Below are 18,048 nucleotides of genomic sequence, written 5' to 3'. Positions count from 1 at the left end.
CACGAGCACCTGGGAGATCGATATAGCTGTTCCAGGTGGCGGTGGACAACATTGCCAAGCTGCAGAGAGTTTAGACCACCCCTCAACCAGCGCAACTACAAACCACAGCTAAAAAAGTGATGGAGCGATGGAGCAATGGTGATGGGAGATGGTGGAAGGATTGGACGAGCGTGAATTTCACCCACACTACCATGCAAATGCGATGAAATGCACGCTTCCAAGCTCCACTAATTGTCATTTCATGAGGTCACAAAGCTTACGGCATCAAGCTCCAGCAATTTTTCTATTGTGCTATTTTGAACCATGAAATTGATGAATGCAAAAATGCAAGTGTATTGTGAGTTGTTAAGAAGCTCCTTGCTCCACACAATCTGCTGCTGGACTTCTTTGGCCATGTGGAGTCCAACCTCTTCTTGCTTTCTGCTTGTTCAATTTGCATTTGTCTATATTGGAACATGTACACATCTGTAACTCAGAGATAAATTCTCATTCTTCTTTTTTTTTTCAAATTGCTGCTACAGTTCCTGAGATTCGCAACTCACGTGTTGAGTCCAGGATACTGTTCTCTAGTCTTGTACGGAACGCTAGGTTTATCTGAATTGGCAGCTTCGATGGCGCTAGTGCCTTGTTCGTCGTTCAATCTTCGCGGGCTCCTTTCTTTGCCGCCATTGCGCAAATCTCTGAGAAGGCCGAAGTTGAAAGCGATTGTATTGGGTGCGTCAATGTCGGAGGATGGGCAATCTCGTACTTGCAAGAAGCAAGATGCAACAAAGAAGAAGAAAGCAGCGCGCACAACATATTTGTTCGCTGCTGTTGCCTCAAGCACATTGATCGGCGGTCTCAGCATTGGAGCTGCGTGTTACAGATTCGTGTGGCAAATGCAGGAGGTATGTGAACTTTGACACACATAGGCTTGATCACAAAAGAGAAATCTTTAACTATGTTCAGAAAGGCAGCAGTGAATTGCCTGCTCTGGAAATCCTTGGTACCGTGTCTTTGGCATTAGGCGCAGCTGTGAGTATGTTCAAAGCTGCTGTTCAAGATTGATTTTATTCTGTTTCTCGAATCTCAGGTGGGCATGGAGTTTTGGGCTAGATGGGCACACAAAGCGCTATGGCACTCTTGCTTGTGGAGCATGCACAAGGTAACGCACACACAAATTTTCCGACAGTTAATTGCCACAAGTCTCTCTACAACAGTCTCATCATGTTCCTCGCCAAGGTCCATTCGAGCTCAACGACGTTTTTGCCATTGTGAACGCAGTCCCTGCTATAGCTCTCATGTCTTACGGATTCTCCCACGAAGGACTCCTTCCTGGTCTGTGCTTTGGAGCAGTAAGTAATAGAAGTATTTCTTGTAGCTTTGAAAATATTGCATTCCAGGGCCTGGGCATCACCATCTTCGGGATGGCCTACATGTTTGTTCACGACGGCCTGGTGCACCAAAGGTTTCCAGTTGGCCCACTGGCCGATGTGCCATACTTCCAGAAGGTAGCAGCTGCTCACCAGGTTTGTCCATAAATCATTCAGCTCTAGATTCAGCATCAAACCTCAGATTCACCATGCCAATCTGTTTGATGGCGTTCCGTACGGTTTGTTCCTGGGGCTAAAGGTGAGTGAGAGATGGAAACGAAATTTTTGACGGATTCGTTGCCCTGATAGGAACTGGAAGCGGTGGGTGGAGAAGTGGAGCTGGAGAAGCTGGTGTCAAGTCGTCAGCTTAAAAAATAATAGATTGATTGTAGCACCACGAAAAAGATTTTTTACTACTATTATTTATTAAAAAAAGCGACTGCAAATCGGCCCTATAAAGCTGACACCAGGTCTTCAAACTATCGTACCTTTAGAAAACGTGCGTTTTTTGAATCACATGGAATCTTGGCGGGTGGAATGTCCCAGGCTTTTAAAATGGCCCACAGGACCCAAATGTCATATCGAGAAAAAGACTTTGTCCGAGAAACGTACACAGCAAGGCTTGTACGCAGCTCGGACCAAACCAGCTGCGTACACGGACTTTGTACCCCTGTGGAAGGAGGAAGGAAGAGCACCCCGCGCACGTCCATCTCAGGTCGGTCCTGTGCGGAGGCTTCCTGAAATGTATCACTGCAAGGCGGTCGCTTACAACTTGAGTAGCTGCGGCTGGAAGGGGGAGAAGAAGGAGCAGATGTTTGCCACTACAACGCCTCCGCACTGGCTTGTTCGAAGAGTAGCAACAACAAGTATTGGGCCGAATGTGAAGAGTAGTAACCTGCTATGCGGGAAGAAGAACGAGCAGATGATTGCCAGTACCACGGCTCCGCCCCCGCTTGTCCGAAGTGTGAAGAATGTAACAACGACAAGTACCGGACCGGGATTCAAAGTCAATGCATGGGGCTTGCTCCTGGGGGCATGTTTGCTCTTGCACCCAGCAAACCGTGCTGGAGCTCTGGACATCGAGACTGCTCAAAAAACATGGAAATGTCTTCTGAGTGGATGCAGGTGCTGTTGTGTTCCACTTCTCATTTGTTGGGTTTCATTGTTTATTTTGAATCCACCTGATCTCATAGTTGTGCATGTTCTTCAGATCCGAGCTGGTTCGATGCGTGGGAGATCCTTCATGCGCTGCCAATTTAGTTTGTCTGGAAACTTGCAGTCCAGGGGACTTGAATTGCCAAGTATTATTTGATTTTATACAGGTTTCCTCGGATCAAGTTTCTCACTATGTTTCTGTTCTCTCGTTTTGTACCGGAATATAGGTCAGATGCGGAGACATTTTCCAGAACAAGGTCGTAGAGGAATTCAACACATGCCTCCTGAGCAAAAAAAAGTGCATCCCTCAAAGTGCCAACGACGGCTCCTACCCGGTACCTCCAGACTGCGCTCTGGTGGAAAAGTTCAACACGCAAGACTTCACAGGCACATGGTATATTACCAGCGGTCTCAACCCCCTGTTCGATCTCTACGATTGCCAAGTTCATGAGTTCTCGGCCAGTCCCCACAAGCTCACCGGAAAACTGACGTGGAGGGTGACCACCCCCGACGGCGGCTTCATCACACGCAACGCAATACAAAATTTCGTGCAGAGTAATCCCAAACGCCCGGGTGTCCTCTCCAATCATGATAACGAGTACCTCAATTACAAAGACGATTGGTGAGTGTTTCGCAATCTTCCAAAGCTTCCGTGTGCATAGGTCCGGTGCGCGATTGACAGCATAGCTGCGGATTCTGAATGAGCAATTGACGGATTGATTGGTGGCTCTTCCGTAGGTTCATCGTTTCCGCCCGGCTCAACAAGCAACCTGACGACTACATGTTCGTGTACTACAATGGGTCCAACGATGCATGGGACGGATATGGTGGAGCTGTCGTCTACACACGGAGTTCAAGCCTCCCCAAGTCCATTTTCCCCGAGCTGCGGCTTGCTGCTGCTAAAGTCGGCTTGGATTTTGACAACTTCAAGACAACTGACAACAGTTGCGGTCCGCAGCCATCTGTGTTTGCTAGAGTCCACAAGAGATTGTTCGAAGGAGAGAGAGCTATTGCTATAAACCGTAATAATAGTTCTAGCTAGTCATTTATCCTCTGTGTGTTTCTACGAGAAACATAAAAGATTTAAAACATGTAATAAATAAATATGAGAAAGAATCCATGTAGCCCTATGTACTACGCTATATCAGACATAAGTTCCAGGGAGAATTTTCTTGGAACTGGTTGTAATTTAAAAAACCAAGCAACTTTTATAACATATCTCTCTACTTTAGTAAGAACAAACCAACTGGCTGGCCATGGAAACTTTCGTAAGACTTCTGTGCATCCCACCTCATGATATACACTTTATTTCAGATTCAAAGAAAATGAAAGAACCACACACCTATGGACAATATATAAACATGTTTTTTCTCATGTTGCACCAACAATGCAATGGATGCAAATTATATTCTTTATCACTCTTTGTCAAATGACATTATCATAAAAAAATTTGGCATTGTCCTTTTTACACTTCTTATTGGATCTTTTTATAACATGACCTTCCTTTTGATCAGCTCTAAAGAGTTCCTCCATCAAAACATCTTCTTCATCTTGCTCTTTTCACATTATTATCTATTTCCCAAGCTTTTTAAAAATTATTTTGCTTTATTTTCATTGTTCATATTCACTTTCTCCAACTTTTGGTTTTACCAATGATTTAATTATTATGATAGCTGTAAGACTGGATAAAAAAAACCTTTAAATTGCATAGTTGTGTCTTAGATTATCTTCACATGGAAGTTCATCATCACTTTTTTTTATGCCTAAATTACTAATTGCTATATTGTAAATTGTTTTCATTAATTTAATCCTTTTTCTCAGATGAATTTCAAGTTTAGCTTCTTTGTTATTATTGAAAAACCATATGTTTGTATAACAAGCAGAATTATTAATATTTATATCCTTTTTTCTGTGCTCTCTCATGCTTTTGAGATTCTTACCAACTCAACCTTCCTCCATTTCATTTAGTGTTCTATGTTTTTTTATTAAAATTGTATCATAAGCTTTTTAATCCTACTTATATTCCACCACCATATCCTCCTAAGATCATTGCTAATAAGCTGAAGTTTGAGGTGGTTGACATCAATATTAATACTACAAACTTTATTATTTAATTGACTAACTTGAGATTTTCTTAGTGATCATATTCTTATCTTACTCATGCTTGTGGATTTCCATTGGTCATATCCCCTCAACTCAAGTTTAACACCTTTTTAGTTACCACTTGATGCTTATCATTAAAGAGGGGAATGTCACTATCTTCTATATTTACTAAAGTATATTTTGCCACTATTGTCTACCATGCAATTCAAATCTCATAAGTGTGCTCATAGGATTTGAATCCAAGACTTGCCATATGGCATCTAAAATTAACATTAACTCATCTTCTAGATTAGTTTGCGGTTGGATTATATTAGTTTCTAAATACTTCATACTAATAAGTTAAAAGTGTTAAATGTTTTATAGTTAATCATTCTTATTTTTTTCTTTTGTTTTTATTAGTAGTCTGTTATTGTCTTCCCTTCTCTTGAAGATAAACTGACATTATATAGAGAATAATTTTGGCATTAAGTTAAATGTAATGAATAAAAAATGTTATATAACATGGATAGTTTGAGAGACTTACTTCACTAGCATTTTTAGCAATATTGTCAAAAAATTGACAAACTTGAGAGATAGGGTGTCAAATGGGAAAGTTATAATTTTTAACTTTTGTTCACGAAGGTCTAAACTTATAAGGAAGTGTGATAAATTGTAAATAAATTTAGATATATTCTTTAGGTTTGAATAGAATTAAGTTGAATAATTCCTTAAGAAGCCTAAACTCAAGACATTATGACAATTGTTTGCAAGAATAATAAAACATATGAGCAAGACATTGTTCTAATGAAGATTGTAGCCAAAAACACTTTGCATAAAGATAAAAGAAAAGAAGAAAAATGATAACTAATCTAATCTAATTTGGGTGTTCTAAATGCTAGTTAAGCTTGAATCCCGTGGTTTGATAGTGACAGAGAGTAAAAAACAGTAGAATATAGTAAGAAACAAATGAGTTCAAGTGGATCTATTATAAATGAGTGGATAGCTTAGAGTGAATATACATTCTAGCAACTATGGGGACTCAATCAAGAAAGATTCCTAACGAAAAGTACATGGATAATTTTGAGTATCTTATATATGCTGTAATGTGACCCAACCAACAAACTAGTGGTTCAGTTACTGTGTGCAAAAAGAAAAAGAGAAAGAAGAAATGTGTATTAATCTGATCTTCATCCATTGGAAACAAAATAAAAAAATATAAAGAGAGCAAAGAACAGTAGCATGACAACAAATGAGTTGAAGTGGAACTATTATAAACAAGTGGATGCTTTTGGCTCAGAGTGAATATATATTCTAGCAACCACGAAAGATCTGCGGTTTTCAAATGGACAATTTTGGATATTTTATATATGCTGTACCAACAAACTAGTGGTTGAAAAAAGAAAAAGAGAAAGAGATCTCATCCAGAGGGAAAAAGGTAAAATAATGACATCGCTGTTGCTGAGCTAAGAGATAAGGAAAGTGATGGCTTCACTTTCTCAAGTGGGAGAATATTTTTTGGAAGGGTTTTGAAGCATGCCCAAATTTGATAACCACTCTCTTTATATTAAACAGCAAGGCTGCTCCTAAATTCTATGCGTCATGACGACAAGTCCAAGCCCTGTGCAGAGGAATCACTGTTAAACTTCTCCTGGGGCATTGGGAAATCAGTTAGCATCTTTGACTCACATGCAAATTGATGGAGCGCCATGGCACCAATGCTGTATCCTTGACTGTGTCCGGAGCTATGGATGGTCAGCTCTACGTCGGGGGTGGCAACCATAAGAGCAAGGAACCAGACACCAAGGTATACAATCTGGTGGAGGATCTATTGGATCCTCTCCCATCACTGGAGACCATATGACCCTCGTTGTCGATCGCAACAAGATGGTTGTGAGCTCGAGTGATAGGAGCGACTCAACACAAGATCATTCCCAGGAAGTGGCGGACATTGCAAGGGTCCAACCGGATCTACAAAGCCAACAGGGCCAAATCGTTGTATATCGGGCGGATATACGAATGTGGCAAGAAGTCATGGGAGGCACTCCAGCTGGCGAGTGAGCAATGACAAGATTTTATTCCGCCATGTGAGCTGCCAGAAGAATATCTGGGCAGTTTCAAGAATTCCAAGGTTGTGACAGTGATCCAAGTTCCCCGTGATGGTGGCTTCAAGCGATCCAATAGTCTTAGATGACGAGGTTTTTCCAGCTTGATGGAAGATAAATAACTTATCTACAAGGCTGATGGAGGCATTGTGTCTCATCTAACTGTCACAAAGCTAAAACAACTTAGCCATCTAAAAGAATCTCTTTCAAGAAAATAAAAAAGAAAGAGAAAGTTAAGAAGCTGTGAGTCAGAAGACTAAGATGCTTTACTTTGCACTCCAAGTAGTTGCTAGCCAGGGAAGAAATGCGTCAACAGGTGTCTAAATGATCTCCCCAGTGACTTCCTGAGGAAGAAAAACGAAAGTTTTTCAGTATGGAGTGATCTTCTTCTTTGTCTAACCTGTTGAGCTTTGATTCTGTAGCTAGCAACAACGCTCCTTTGCCCGCAGTGCCTTGCTTCCTTCCCGTTGTTCTAATCACAACCTAGTGGGGCCGGACGAGTCCCAGCTGATCGAATATCTAACAGGGAACGATAGCATCACATATGCTGCCTCGGAGTGAAAGCCAAACCCGCAGGCAATCCACTTGGATAGAGCATGTAATCCTCCGGAGGTGTTGGTGCGAGCCAAATCACTGGCTGCATACGAGGATTACAAAAGCATTTCACAAAGTCTTACCTGGTTGAGTCTGTAAGGAGCTTCTAGATTCCGTGCCACTGAGCACACGATGCTTTCGTGCTCCTAGCAACAGTAACCGTCGAGATGTATCCTGGTTCGTTGAGGAACAAGGACAAGAGAGCTCCTACATACAGTGTTTGATCCAGGAGTGAACTCCCAAAACGTTCCATCTTGCGATCTTGTCGCTACAACTCCTAGAGAAAGTGGCATCTCCCCGGCCAGGCTTTCGCCTAAGCATGGCCATTGTCTGCAGGCTTTGTTCCGAGTGAACTTGTGTAGACACCAGCTTTGCCACCGTCGTGCAGCAAAAAACACTGTGATCGTCTTCTCCGGCCCCAGGATCAACTCCTAAGATGCATGCGTCTCCACTATCAAGTAGAAAGAACCGGATGATCAAAGATAGTATGGAAGAACCGGATGATCAAAGAGATAGAGTGGAAGAACCAGATGGTCAAAGAGAGAGTGGATGATCAAAGAGATAGTAAGACTTACAAGGTGACTGGCTGATGTAGAGATGCATGCGCAGTTTGCCATTATCATCCCTCTTGAAAAACTCGGGAATCTTGCCCCTCATCTACCAAAAAAAACCCGTAGGAACGCCTGCAATATATATGAGGAACAACGGGATAACTTACTTGAGCAATGTTCTTCTAGCGCTCACTTCGGCATGGCAGGCTGCGTTGAGGCATTTGGTCCTAGTTCCCAATGCAATCAATCGTTACAACCGTGTAAACCATCTAATCTAAGGAATGCTCCGAGACCTGTGTATTCACCCCTTTCTTGGACAAGCGCAAAACTCCCCCAGTCCATGTCCTTATAAACCCTAATATTTTGTTCTCTGGCGCGTCGCCCACTGTCACTAAGATCATCGAGTGCAGCACTTTCGTTTGGACCAGCAGCCTCGCTCACAAGGACGTGGTACACATTGCGCCCAGTGATTATCACACGGCATTTCTAACAGGTGAGAATGAGTGATTCGGGCGATCCTCCTTTTTTTTTTGTTTCTTTGTTTCTAGACGAAGGGGAACTCTACACAACTGGCTCGAACGATTCCGGACGGCTTGGAACGAAATCTTCCGGGTGTGAATTCTCTCCTGTGAGAGGTTCAACGCTAGATACTTCACTTGTTTCTCACGGTCACACTGTCGCTGTGACTGGTATCTTTTGTTTTTCCCTCGAGTTCCTTCTAGCTTAAACTTTGAGTTTCAGACACTGGCTCGCTAGTTTCCTGGGGATGTGGAGAGTTTGGCCAGCTCCATGCGGCTGGCGTTTTTAACAGCCCGCTGCCTCGCTTCATCTCGCGAACTCCTGTTTGTCCGTGTTGCTTGTGGTTCTGGCCGAACACTCGCTCTCACAGGTAAAATGGCTCAAGGTTGATGAGATTTATACTTCTGTGCAGGCAGCGGGGACGTTTACTCATTCGGACAAGGCATGTTTGGTGCTCTCGGTCACGGAGCCACGGAAAGCTTCGGCGCGCCGGTTATTGTTGACAGCCTTTGGGGCTTGGGAATCGTCCAGGTATTTGTCTGTGTTAGCTAGACAGAAAACTAGAATGCCATGGATATGCAGCATTGCTAATCGCCTACGGTGACAATCACAACTGCGCTTTGACAGTTGAGGGTCAGGTATGTTGTACTCAGGAACTTCATCGAGGCAACAAGTTTGAGAAGTTTGCCGCTCTTTAGCTGGGGACGAGGAAAGTATGGGCAGATTGGCTGTGGAAGCGTTGAGAAGCATTTGCAGCCGGTGCCCGTCACGGCTCTCAGTGATCGCCTGCTCACTCAGGTTCTCTGTGGTGCGGACTATACCATGGCCATTGATTCAGATGGCCAGCGTTTTTCAGTGAGTTTTACTGTTTTGCATACATGAACTAGGATGAGCTTACGAGTTTGCTTGCTATAGTTGGGGCATGGTCACTGGGGTCAGACACTCAAGATAACATCCTTGTTTCAAAGCTGGTTTGCGCGCTTGAAAATGACAATATTGTCCAGGCAAGTGCGGGAGCTCGTCATGCTGTAGCCTTAACATCATAAGGTGACGTTTATGCGTGGGGTGACAATGAGCAATGAGCAAGGACAAGTTTTGCCTGGAGGGAGGTGACTAAAAGAACTCAGCAATGCCTATGGTCATTTGAACCATATTTCCCTTTCAGTTTGATCGTGTTGCTCACACCATTGTTACTAAACTTGTCGCAAATAAGTTCCAACAGCCGGAGAGCATACGATTGTAGCGTTTGACTGCGATGACAAAGCAATCGTCGACACTGATTGAGTAAGCTTCAAGTACTTTCAGCTGCAAACGTTACGTTTTGTTTCACAGCCTACAAGGAGATGAAAAGAAGATGCATAGAATTGATAAACACGGAGCAGGATTGCGGGCGTTAAAATTTCCTTGCCTCCATATTTTGTTTGAAGTGAGCTTTTCTTCTACCTGGGCCTTCAATTTGTTTGCGTTTGAAACAGGAAACAAGGTTATTGCATAGTTTGGAAAGTGTACTTTCCTCGCCTAAGTTCTTAACCATGTCTTTCAAATACAGGAATTTAATGAGTAAGCATGAACTACCATCAGGAGAAAATAAATCATCTTCTCTGCATGCCGAGTGGATCTTTATTTAAAAGCACCGGCAATGATAAGTTATTATACTTTATAAAAATCATGTTTTTTTTTTAAATTTCATTTAACAATTATATATTTCATAAAGTAAAGTCTATAATTATTGCAAAAAGTTAGAACACCAAGGAATATTCATTTTGCAAAAATGTTCCGCTCAAATAATTCAGTCTGTCCAAGTTAAAAAGCTATGGAAGGAATCCAAAAGTTTGCTGTCCATGGCAGCACTGCCAATCCCAGCGTGCACATCCCTCCTCGTACTCGTCGTCCTCCTCGCGCTGCTCCTGGATGGCAGCGCCGGCTACCCGGAGATCTTCGATCGCGGCATCCCCCGCGCAATCGCCAGCAACTCCCGCGTCCTGGTGAGCAGCGCCCTGGCCACGCTCGTCAGCAACATCCCCTACACGCCCCACGCCCCGCGCTCCTTCTCCGACACCATCACCGTCGACGGCCACCGCGTCTTCCTCCGCCTCTGGTTCTTCACCAGCGACTGCCACGCCACGCCCGCCGCCGACAACACCATGCCCGGCTTCATGCTCATCAGCGCCTTCCGCGACCTCCACGACGCCGTCGCCAATTCCCTCTTCGCCTGGGGCTACAGCTTCATCACTGCCATCGACGGGCGATTCGGCATGGAGTACGCCGTCGAGGAATCGCTGGATCCAGGCAGCAGCAGCAGCAGCAGCATTCCCCCCTTGCAGCGCATCGATTCCTTCCCCTACACCTGCTTTCCTTACGGCAGTATGATCCAGAGCGGCCCAAGGCCGCGCTTATACTCCAAGCTTCTCGCCACCCAAGCTCTCTCGTCTCCAAACGGACTATACAGGCTCGCCATGGAGCGAAGCTGCGAGGCCGTGCTCTACGCTGGAGCCGACAGGATCTGGGCCTCCCCGACCAGTGACAAGGGAAGCGGCTGCTTCCTGCTGGTCCAGCAGGATGGGAATCTAGTGATCGACAATGACGAGGTCTGCTTTTGGGCGACCAACACCTTTGTCTCCGGCTACAAGCTCGTGTCGTCGATTCTGGCGCTCCAGGATGATAGGAACTTGGTCTTGTATAGAAGTGACGAGCAGATCCCTGTCTGGGCTTCGAACACTGAAGTGTAAGAGCTGGTTTTCTCCGTAACTTGTGGCCGCGATCGAGAAATAAAAATGGATGATCCGGGCATGGTGGTGGTCACCTTGGAGATTTACGGACTCGCAAGAAATCGTCCATGTGTTGGATCATAACCGGGGGCCATCGCCGGATCCTCTTGAGCCAGTCCGTGTCTTTGTAGCGCTCGCAGCCGTCGAAGAGCCTGCCCGAGTTTATCTTCTCGCAGGCAAACTCCCACTCGTCCTCGGCTTCGTTGGCTCGGCCCTGTGAAGTTTCGAAAAGATGGTAGCGATGAAATGAGATCCTGGAGATCGAAGCTCTCACCATGGACCAGTACACGGCCGCGAGTGCCGCTCGCATGTCGATGCTTCCGGGAGCTCTTCGTGCCACTGCTAGCAACTCTTTGAGTCCATTTGCTTCATCGCCAACCTGATTGAAACATTCTCAAAGTTAGAGTTTCTCGATGATCGATCGGTGGGAGATGGAAGCCAAATTACCTGGATACGCATGAGAGCAGCGTTGGCTTTCGCGTAGATGGCCCCGTCCAGCTCCCTTGCATCCTGGAAAGCCTGCCAAGATCATACACATATAACTCTAAACTTTAGAAAGATCGAGCAGCTCTCGAGCAAGCAAAACGAAGAGTTTTATGATCGATCGATGCTCTCACGTCAAAGCTTGCCGAGTAGTCGCGCAGTGCCTCCTTGTACCGCCCAAGCGAAGCGAGAGCATTCCCTCGGCTGTTCATCACGTATGGATCCCGATACCCAGTCGCGGCTCTTCCTCGTTGCAAAGCTTCCGTGTAATCCGCGACCGCGTTGCTCCACTGCGCCAGCCCTTCGAAAGCCAGCGCTCGTCCGGAGTAAGCTCGATAGTTCCCTGGCTGCCTAAGCCACGAATCCTCTAAGATCACAAAGAAAAAAAATCCTCAGTACCTGCGAATCGCTTCATCGAAATCGGCCACCGCTTCCTCGAATCGCTTGGCATCCACACGAACCTGCGCGAGAGAAGAAGCTCGAATCGATCTTCCAAGAAAGAATCTTACCTGGCCTCGCCCTTCTAGCCACGCGGTCCTGGCGGGATCCATGGCGACAATGCGGTCGAAAATCCGGCACGCGCGATCCAAGCTCGTTGCGCGATCAGGGTTTTCTGGATCCAACCCTCGTCCCCATTCCTCCTGGGCTTCCTGGACGAGCGCCCTGATGCCCGCCGCGCTACCCGCCTCGATCGCTCTAGCGGCGCCGCCAACGATCTGGGTAGTGAGAATTCCCGACGCCAGCAGGAGATCTCTTCTCTTTCGTCCAGCCCCTCCACCGGAGCAATCGCTGGCGCTACATCGAATTCGCGAAGAGGATTTGGGCAAGCAAAGCACTGGCCATGGTCTTTCTAGCGCTATCGCGGCAGCCATTATCACAGCCATTATCACAATACAATGTGATGATTAGCTCTAGAAACGCGCGAGGAATGATACAACTAAACGCGGAGTGATCGAGCGATCGATCACGTGGAAATCGATGGCGATCGATCCCAGGGTAGATGGAAGCTAACATAGAATCGATTGATTGATCAGCAAAGAACTAGATCTCTCTCGGCAGCGCAAAAAAATGGCGCCAGCCTCGAGCTAGAGGAGAATTGGGAAGGAGAGATCTATAAGATTTTGTTCTTGTTTGTTCTACTGGATGGCGATGGTCATGACGGTGTCGTGCTCCTTGGGGACGGTGATGGTGAGGATGCCGTTTGTGAAGGTGGCCTTGATCTCCTTGACCTTGGACGGGAACTTGAAGACCCGCGAGAAGGTGGCTGCGCGGAGCTCCTTCTGGCGGAACTTGGCTTTGGCGTCGTCCTTGGGCAGCGGCAGCACGTCCTCGCGCTCGCCCGAGAGTTGCAGCGCCTGATCGCCCATCTTCTGGAGCTTGATGCCCGACTTTTCCACTCCTGCGATCGAGAGAGCCAACCAGCCATTAGCAACGAAAGCGCAACGAAAGCGCAACGAAAGAGGAATTACATCGAAGAATGGAAGTGTTAGTCACGCGCTCTAGATTGATGGAAAGCGAGCAGCGGAAGAGAAATTCGAAGAGAACAACCGATCTATCCGGAAGACAAAAACTCTGAGAAATGGAAATCGTTGGATCACAATAAGAATTCCGAAGAAGAAAACGAGAAGAACAAAACAATGCCGAGCAATCTGGATTGGTGGAAAGAGGCGAGCAAAGAACAAAAGAATTTCGCGAGCCGAGCAAAGAACAAAAGAATTTCGAAAAATGGAGAGAACGAGCGAAAGAAAGAACAAAGATCGCGACAACAAGAGGAATGGAAATGGTTAGATCGCTAGATAAAGAAAGAAAACGAGGAAGATTAGAAATCCCATTCGCGACAACAAAGAGAAGGTTACATCGATTCAGCAAAACGATCGTTAGAACGAGCAACGAGTCAGAGTTAGTGGACCAGGGTCAGCGAATGTCAGCGGGGGTCAGCGATGTCCGAGAGAATAGAGATGCAACGCAAGGGGAGAGATTTTACTACCGGGCAGCTCGACAGCGATGATGTGGCTCTCGGATGTCTCGAGCCAGGAGACGTGGAGCTTGAATTTCTGCTCCTTCTCCTTCCCGTACCGCTCGTACCTCTCTGCGCAAGAAAGAACCAAGAACATAAAGATCGACATCCAAAATCTCTGTGCATGCGATCGAAAGACACCGGCCTTCCTCCTCCTCTTCGATCATGGCCTTCTCCATCGCCTTGAAGATGTTCTCCGCCATGGATTCTGCGAGAAAGAAGGCGGAATCGATCAGGAAAGGGAGAGAACACCAAGAAAGACAGCGATTATCCAAGAAACAAGGCGCAATGCGAAGAGAATGAGTAGAGATTTCGAGAGATCGAGGGAAGGAGACCTCCAATCGGGGGCGCGTCGCTCGCATCCTCGTCGCGCTTGATCGTCGACCTCACTCGGAATGGCAATTGCTGGAGAAGCGTCGGCATTGCTAGAAGATCGATCGAGAATTTCGCGGAGAGAAGAGAGATCCTAGAACCAGTAGGGCAGCGCTCGGGCGAGAACACAGACCACGTCCCAGGAGAGACGCTATATAGCACCAGCGGAGCTCCCTGCGTCGTCGATCTCAAGAGGCACGAGCGCGCCACGTCTCACCCGCGTGATGTGAGCTGTCTTGACGGAATATTACGGCGTGACACCGTGGCGAACGGCACATGCCCGCGAATCTGGGCGACTGTATCAAGCGCTGTCAAAGCTTCGCTGACGCGCTCAATCTCCACGACGCAGCCAGCCCGTGGATCGATTCCACCACCAGCCAGGGAGTATATCTCTCGAATCTTCTCATACAGATGTACGGACGGTGTGGCAGCGTGGAGCTCGCAAGGGCGGTGTTTGATTCCATGGAAGCCCGGGATGTATATACCTGGAATCTCCTGATCGCAGCATATGCCCAGAACGGGCATCTGCGGTGGGCATCTGCGGTGTTTGATGCCATGCCCGATCGAGATGTGGTGTCTTGGAACTCGATACTGGCGGCGTATGTTCGTGTCGGAGATCTTGATCGAGCGAAGCAAATCTTCGATCGAATGCCGGACAGGGATGTGGTGTCATGGAATGCGATTCTCACTGCAACGATCAGCAGCGGGAGCTTGATCCAAGCAAGACGAGTTTTCGATGCGATGCCCGAGATGGATATGGTGTCGTGGAACTTGATGCTCACAGCATATGCGAATAACCTGCATTTGAAACCTGCGGAAGCGATTCTCCGCTCGATGCCTGAGTGGGATGCCGTCTCGTGGAACGCGATGCTGGGAGCATATGCCCAAGGAGGGAATCTCTGTGGTGCAGAATATGCGTTTGCGGGAATAAGATACCGGAATCTGATCTCCTGGAACGCCATGCTTGCAGCATATACCCAAACCGGGCATCTGGAAGAGGCACAAGCGTTGTTTGATCGAATGCCGGAGCGAAACCTGGTCTCGTGGACGACGCTCCTGACGGCATATTCTCAGGCTGGGCATCTCCAGATCGCAAGGAGAATCTTCGACGGCATGCCGGATAGGAATCTCGTCTCCTGGACCGCGATGCTGTCCGCATATGCCCAGGAAGGGAATATCCACGAGGCAAGGCGCTTGTTCGATCTCATGCCCGACAGGAGCACTGCCTCGTGGAACGCGATGCTCACGGCATATTCGCAGAATGGGCATCTTCGTGAAGCCAAGCTCGTCTTTGATTCCATGCCCAATCGTGACGTCATTTCCTGGAATGCAATGCTGGTTGCATATGCTGAGAACGGTCGATTCGAAAACGCGAGAGAACTCTTTAATTCCATGCCCGGAAGGAATCTTATTTCTTGGAGTACAATGGTAGCGGTGTGCTCGCAGCTGGGACGCTTGGAAGATGCCAGAAAGATCTTCGGTGAGATGCCCCATACGGACATCGTAGCCGCCACAGCGATGATCACAGCTTACGCAAACAAGGGGCAACTCGAAAATGCAAGATGCTTTTTTGATTCCATACAAGAGAAGAACGTAATCTCAAGAAACGCGATGCTAGCAGCATATACCCAAGCCGGGCATATAGAAGATGCTGAGAAGATCTTTAACTCTATGCCCGAAAGAGCGATCGGATCGTGGAACGCGTTGCTAGCCGGCTATGGCCAACACAGAAAAATCTCTAAAGCAAAAGAAACGTTTGATCAAATGCCCGATCACGACTTAATCTCGTGGAACGCTATGCTTGCAGTGTATGCCCAGTGCGGGCATTACAAACTCGCGCAAGACTTCTTCACTAGAATGCCCGAGCGAGATCTTGTCTCGTGGAACTGTATGCTCGGAGTGTTTGCTCACAATGCGGATCCAAGCGATGTGCTAAACTACTTCCAGGCCATGAAACTGGAGGGCGTCCAGCCGGAGCAAATCTCTTTCACTTGCGTTTTGCTCGGCTCGAGCCACTCGGGCGACGTCAAAGTGGCTTCCAACTTCTTCGTTTCGATGCTGGGCGATCACCAGGTCTCGAGAACAAAGCAGCACTACGGCTGCTTGATCGACATGCTTGGGCGAGCGGGATACGTTCGCGACATGAGAGATCTCATCGCCCATATGCCTTTCGAGCCGGATTTCCACGACTGGGCGAATTTGCTGGGGGCTTGTAGGCGTCACAGCCGCTCGGACTTCGCAGCCCATGCTGCTCGATCGGCGATCAACGACGAGAATTGCAACGCCGGGCCTTACGTAGCTCTGGCAAACATCATAGAACACAAGTTTTGAAAGAAAAAAAAAGGTTTTGACCTCCGTAGAGAAGAAGCTTAAGCTGGGTTACTCGACTCCCCTGATTCCAGGCTCTTTCTGCGCTTCTTCTTTACGTCTTGGAGCTCATCCTCTTCCAGCTTCTTCTTCGTGTTTTCATCTTTTGGCTCTGCAGCTGGAAAGGAACAACGTAACTTCGGTCTCTCGTTCCTCGAACTCACCTTCAGGCTTTCTTGGCGCCGCTTCCGGAGTTCTCGTGCTTGTCTTTTCCGGAGTTTTCGTGCTTGTTCCGGCCCCTGCGAAAGAAAGAAGATTTAGAGCTAAATTCGCAGAGAAAAACAAGAATGCGGCTGCCACCAACCTTGCTTCGCTGCCTCTCTCGCTCTCCTCTCCTCCTCGCGAACCTCCGCCTTCGTCTTCGTGTGAATTATCGTCACCATCGCGCAAAGAGTGTCTCGACTCCACTCGCAACAGTTTCAAAAAAAGAAGTTTTTATACTACGAGACAATGCCTTGCTCCCCAAGCAATGGACGCGTGACGAATATACCAGGACCGGACAACGCTTGCGTTTGACGCTACACAGTTGTGGGAGTAACGAAGAACACCTGTTTATACATTACACGAAAAGAACACTACAAGCTCTACAAGCTCTACGCTAATAGAAGCAAACAAGCAGTCAAACAGGCAAAAATTCACCCAAGAATGCAGTAAACTAAGGACCTTGTGACGACGATGCGAAGATGCATCAGTAAGCTCTTACCCATAAACTCCTGTCAGCGTCCATCCGGATTGTTAGCGTCTATCCCTGCGCTGCAGTAGCCACCGGAGTCGTGTCGGTTCCCAGCTTCTTCTTCAGATTTTCCTCGTTTGATGTCGCCGCAAACCTGTGCCAACAAAGAGCAGTGAGCCACAGAAGAGAAAAAAATGGAAAAACTCGAAGCGAGCACTACGTACCTCGCAGCTCTTGCCTTCTTCTTCTCGGCTTCTAAGTTGGAATCTACTCCAGAGAATCGATCAAGCCGGGCCCTTTTCTTGGCGTCTTCGTTGGCGCTCGCAACATTGGCGGTTCCAAACCTCGCAGCCCGGGCATTCTTCTTCTCCGTCTCTGATTCAATCGAAACTTTAGCTTTCGACACACCTTTCTTATCACTGGCGTTAAACCTGCAAGCCAAGATATTAGCCTGGAATGCAAAGAAACAAAAAGGATGTGAGCTCTTTCTTACCTTGACGCTCGCAATTTGCGCTTCTCATCCTCGCTGAAATTCAAGCCCACGCCAAAGCGCTCGGCGCGCCGCTGCTTCTTCTCCATGTCCGAGAGGGGCCCCGGAGATTCCAGACAAACCACTCCCTCCTCCTTCCCCCCATTCTCTACCGACACGCCATCCCGAGAATTCCCATCCGCGGCCTCAACCTGGCCATTGCCGCTGTCCTCGGCTTGAATTTGCGCCGCCGCTCCGCTCTCACTTCCCACCGCATCGTTTACCTCCGGCGACGAGCCCTGCTCTACCTCCGCCGCCACCGCTGCCGCCGCCGCCTTGCTCTGTGCCTCCTCTTCCGGAGCTGCGGAAGAACTCATTCCTAGATCGCAATCCTAGAACCTACGCGCCCAAGCCGCAAGGATCCCGAAACCCTTGATGTTCTAGGGCTTCTCGCAAACGAATATCCCTTGCCAAGTCAGCACGCCCTAAATACTTTCCACGTCAGGCAGCATATGCTCGGAATCGTTCTAGTTTAGTGCCAGAT

The 18,048-nt window shown here is 47.4% G+C and overlaps 7 protein-coding genes and 1 long non-coding RNA gene across 11 annotated transcripts; 4 read left to right on the top strand and 4 right to left on the bottom strand.

Moving 5' to 3' along the window:
* The first annotated feature begins 589 nt into the window (after window positions 1-589).
* On the top strand, window positions 590-1,798 carry LOC9651950 (beta-carotene hydroxylase 2, chloroplastic). Of its 2 annotated transcripts, none has more exons than XM_024661696.1 (7): window positions 590-887; window positions 949-1,014; window positions 1,073-1,144; window positions 1,200-1,334; window positions 1,383-1,490; window positions 1,555-1,611; window positions 1,662-1,798. In XM_024661696.1, exons 1-7 carry the CDS (start codon window positions 612-614, stop codon window positions 1,728-1,730), a joined length of 783 nt encoding a protein of 260 aa, XP_024517464.1. In that variant the 5' UTR covers window positions 590-611; the 3' UTR covers window positions 1,731-1,798. The 2 variants fall into 2 exon arrangements, with proteins under 2 accessions (XP_024517464.1, XP_002987882.2); XM_002987836.2 differs by having other exon boundaries at window positions 1,383-1,508.
* A 71-nt stretch (window positions 1,799-1,869) lies between these two features.
* On the top strand, window positions 1,870-3,625 carry LOC9651949 (violaxanthin de-epoxidase, chloroplastic). The gene is made up of 4 exons (XM_002987835.2): window positions 1,870-2,477; window positions 2,563-2,653; window positions 2,735-3,129; window positions 3,246-3,625. Exons 1-4 carry the CDS (start codon window positions 1,870-1,872, stop codon window positions 3,547-3,549), a joined length of 1,398 nt encoding a protein of 465 aa, XP_002987881.2. The 3' UTR covers window positions 3,550-3,625.
* Window positions 3,626-7,251: 3,626 nt separating this feature from the next.
* Window positions 7,252-8,040, bottom strand: LOC112341498. The gene is made up of 3 exons (XR_002990561.1): window positions 8,004-8,040; window positions 7,861-7,942; window positions 7,252-7,736 (listed from the first exon to the last, which is right to left on the bottom strand). It is a non-coding gene; the product is annotated as an uncharacterized LOC112341498 (long non-coding RNA).
* Window positions 8,041-8,195: 155 nt separating this feature from the next.
* Window positions 8,196-9,587, top strand: LOC9651887 (ultraviolet-B receptor UVR8). 2 transcript variants are annotated; one of them, XM_024661697.1, is made up of 6 exons: window positions 8,196-8,329; window positions 8,385-8,725; window positions 8,768-8,886; window positions 8,983-8,993; window positions 9,054-9,210; window positions 9,271-9,587. In XM_024661697.1, exons 2-6 carry the CDS (start codon window positions 8,626-8,628, stop codon window positions 9,385-9,387), a joined length of 504 nt encoding a protein of 167 aa, XP_024517465.1. In that variant the 5' UTR covers window positions 8,196-8,329; window positions 8,385-8,625; the 3' UTR covers window positions 9,388-9,587. The 2 variants fall into 2 exon arrangements, with proteins under 2 accessions (XP_024517465.1, XP_024517466.1); XM_024661698.1 differs by having other exon boundaries at window positions 8,196-8,525; window positions 8,578-8,725.
* Window positions 9,588-11,120: 1,533 nt separating this feature from the next.
* LOC9651886 lies at window positions 11,121-13,793 on the bottom strand. Its single transcript, XM_024661695.1, has 8 exons — window positions 13,594-13,793; window positions 12,767-13,005; window positions 12,116-12,491; window positions 12,006-12,067; window positions 11,741-11,957; window positions 11,571-11,642; window positions 11,398-11,502; window positions 11,121-11,337 (listed from the first exon to the last, which is right to left on the bottom strand). Exons 1-8 carry the CDS (start codon window positions 13,747-13,749, stop codon window positions 11,155-11,157), a joined length of 1,410 nt encoding a protein of 469 aa, XP_024517463.1. The 5' UTR covers window positions 13,750-13,793; the 3' UTR covers window positions 11,121-11,154.
* Window positions 13,794-14,271: 478 nt separating this feature from the next.
* Window positions 14,272-16,326, top strand: LOC112341497 (pentatricopeptide repeat-containing protein At4g02750-like). The gene has a single exon (XM_024661694.1). It carries the CDS (start codon window positions 14,272-14,274, stop codon window positions 16,324-16,326), a length of 2,055 nt encoding a protein of 684 aa, XP_024517462.1.
* On the bottom strand, window positions 16,264-16,777 carry LOC112341501 (neurofilament heavy polypeptide-like). Of its 2 annotated transcripts, none has more exons than XM_024661711.1 (4): window positions 16,667-16,777; window positions 16,527-16,601; window positions 16,348-16,480; window positions 16,264-16,296 (listed from the first exon to the last, which is right to left on the bottom strand). In XM_024661711.1, exons 1-3 carry the CDS (start codon window positions 16,743-16,745, stop codon window positions 16,365-16,367), a joined length of 270 nt encoding a protein of 89 aa, XP_024517479.1. In that variant the 5' UTR covers window positions 16,746-16,777; the 3' UTR covers window positions 16,264-16,296; window positions 16,348-16,364. The 2 variants fall into 2 exon arrangements, with proteins under 2 accessions (XP_024517479.1, XP_024517480.1); XM_024661712.1 differs by having other exon boundaries at window positions 16,348-16,474.
* A 116-nt stretch (window positions 16,778-16,893) lies between these two features.
* LOC9651948 (protein MODIFIER OF SNC1 11) lies at window positions 16,894-17,950 on the bottom strand. The gene is made up of 3 exons (XM_024661710.1): window positions 17,529-17,950; window positions 17,260-17,466; window positions 16,894-17,189 (listed from the first exon to the last, which is right to left on the bottom strand). Exons 1-3 carry the CDS (start codon window positions 17,879-17,881, stop codon window positions 17,105-17,107), a joined length of 645 nt encoding a protein of 214 aa, XP_024517478.1. The 5' UTR covers window positions 17,882-17,950; the 3' UTR covers window positions 16,894-17,104.
* Window positions 17,951-18,048: the final 98 nt, after the last annotated feature.

The sequence above is a fragment of the Selaginella moellendorffii genome, unplaced genomic scaffold (assembly GCF_000143415.4).
Source record: "Selaginella moellendorffii unplaced genomic scaffold, v1.0 SELMOscaffold_84, whole genome shotgun sequence".
In the NCBI taxonomy this organism is placed as follows: domain Eukaryota; kingdom Viridiplantae; phylum Streptophyta; class Lycopodiopsida; order Selaginellales; family Selaginellaceae; genus Selaginella; species Selaginella moellendorffii.
This window is presented reverse-complemented; position numbering and strand designations above follow the sequence as displayed.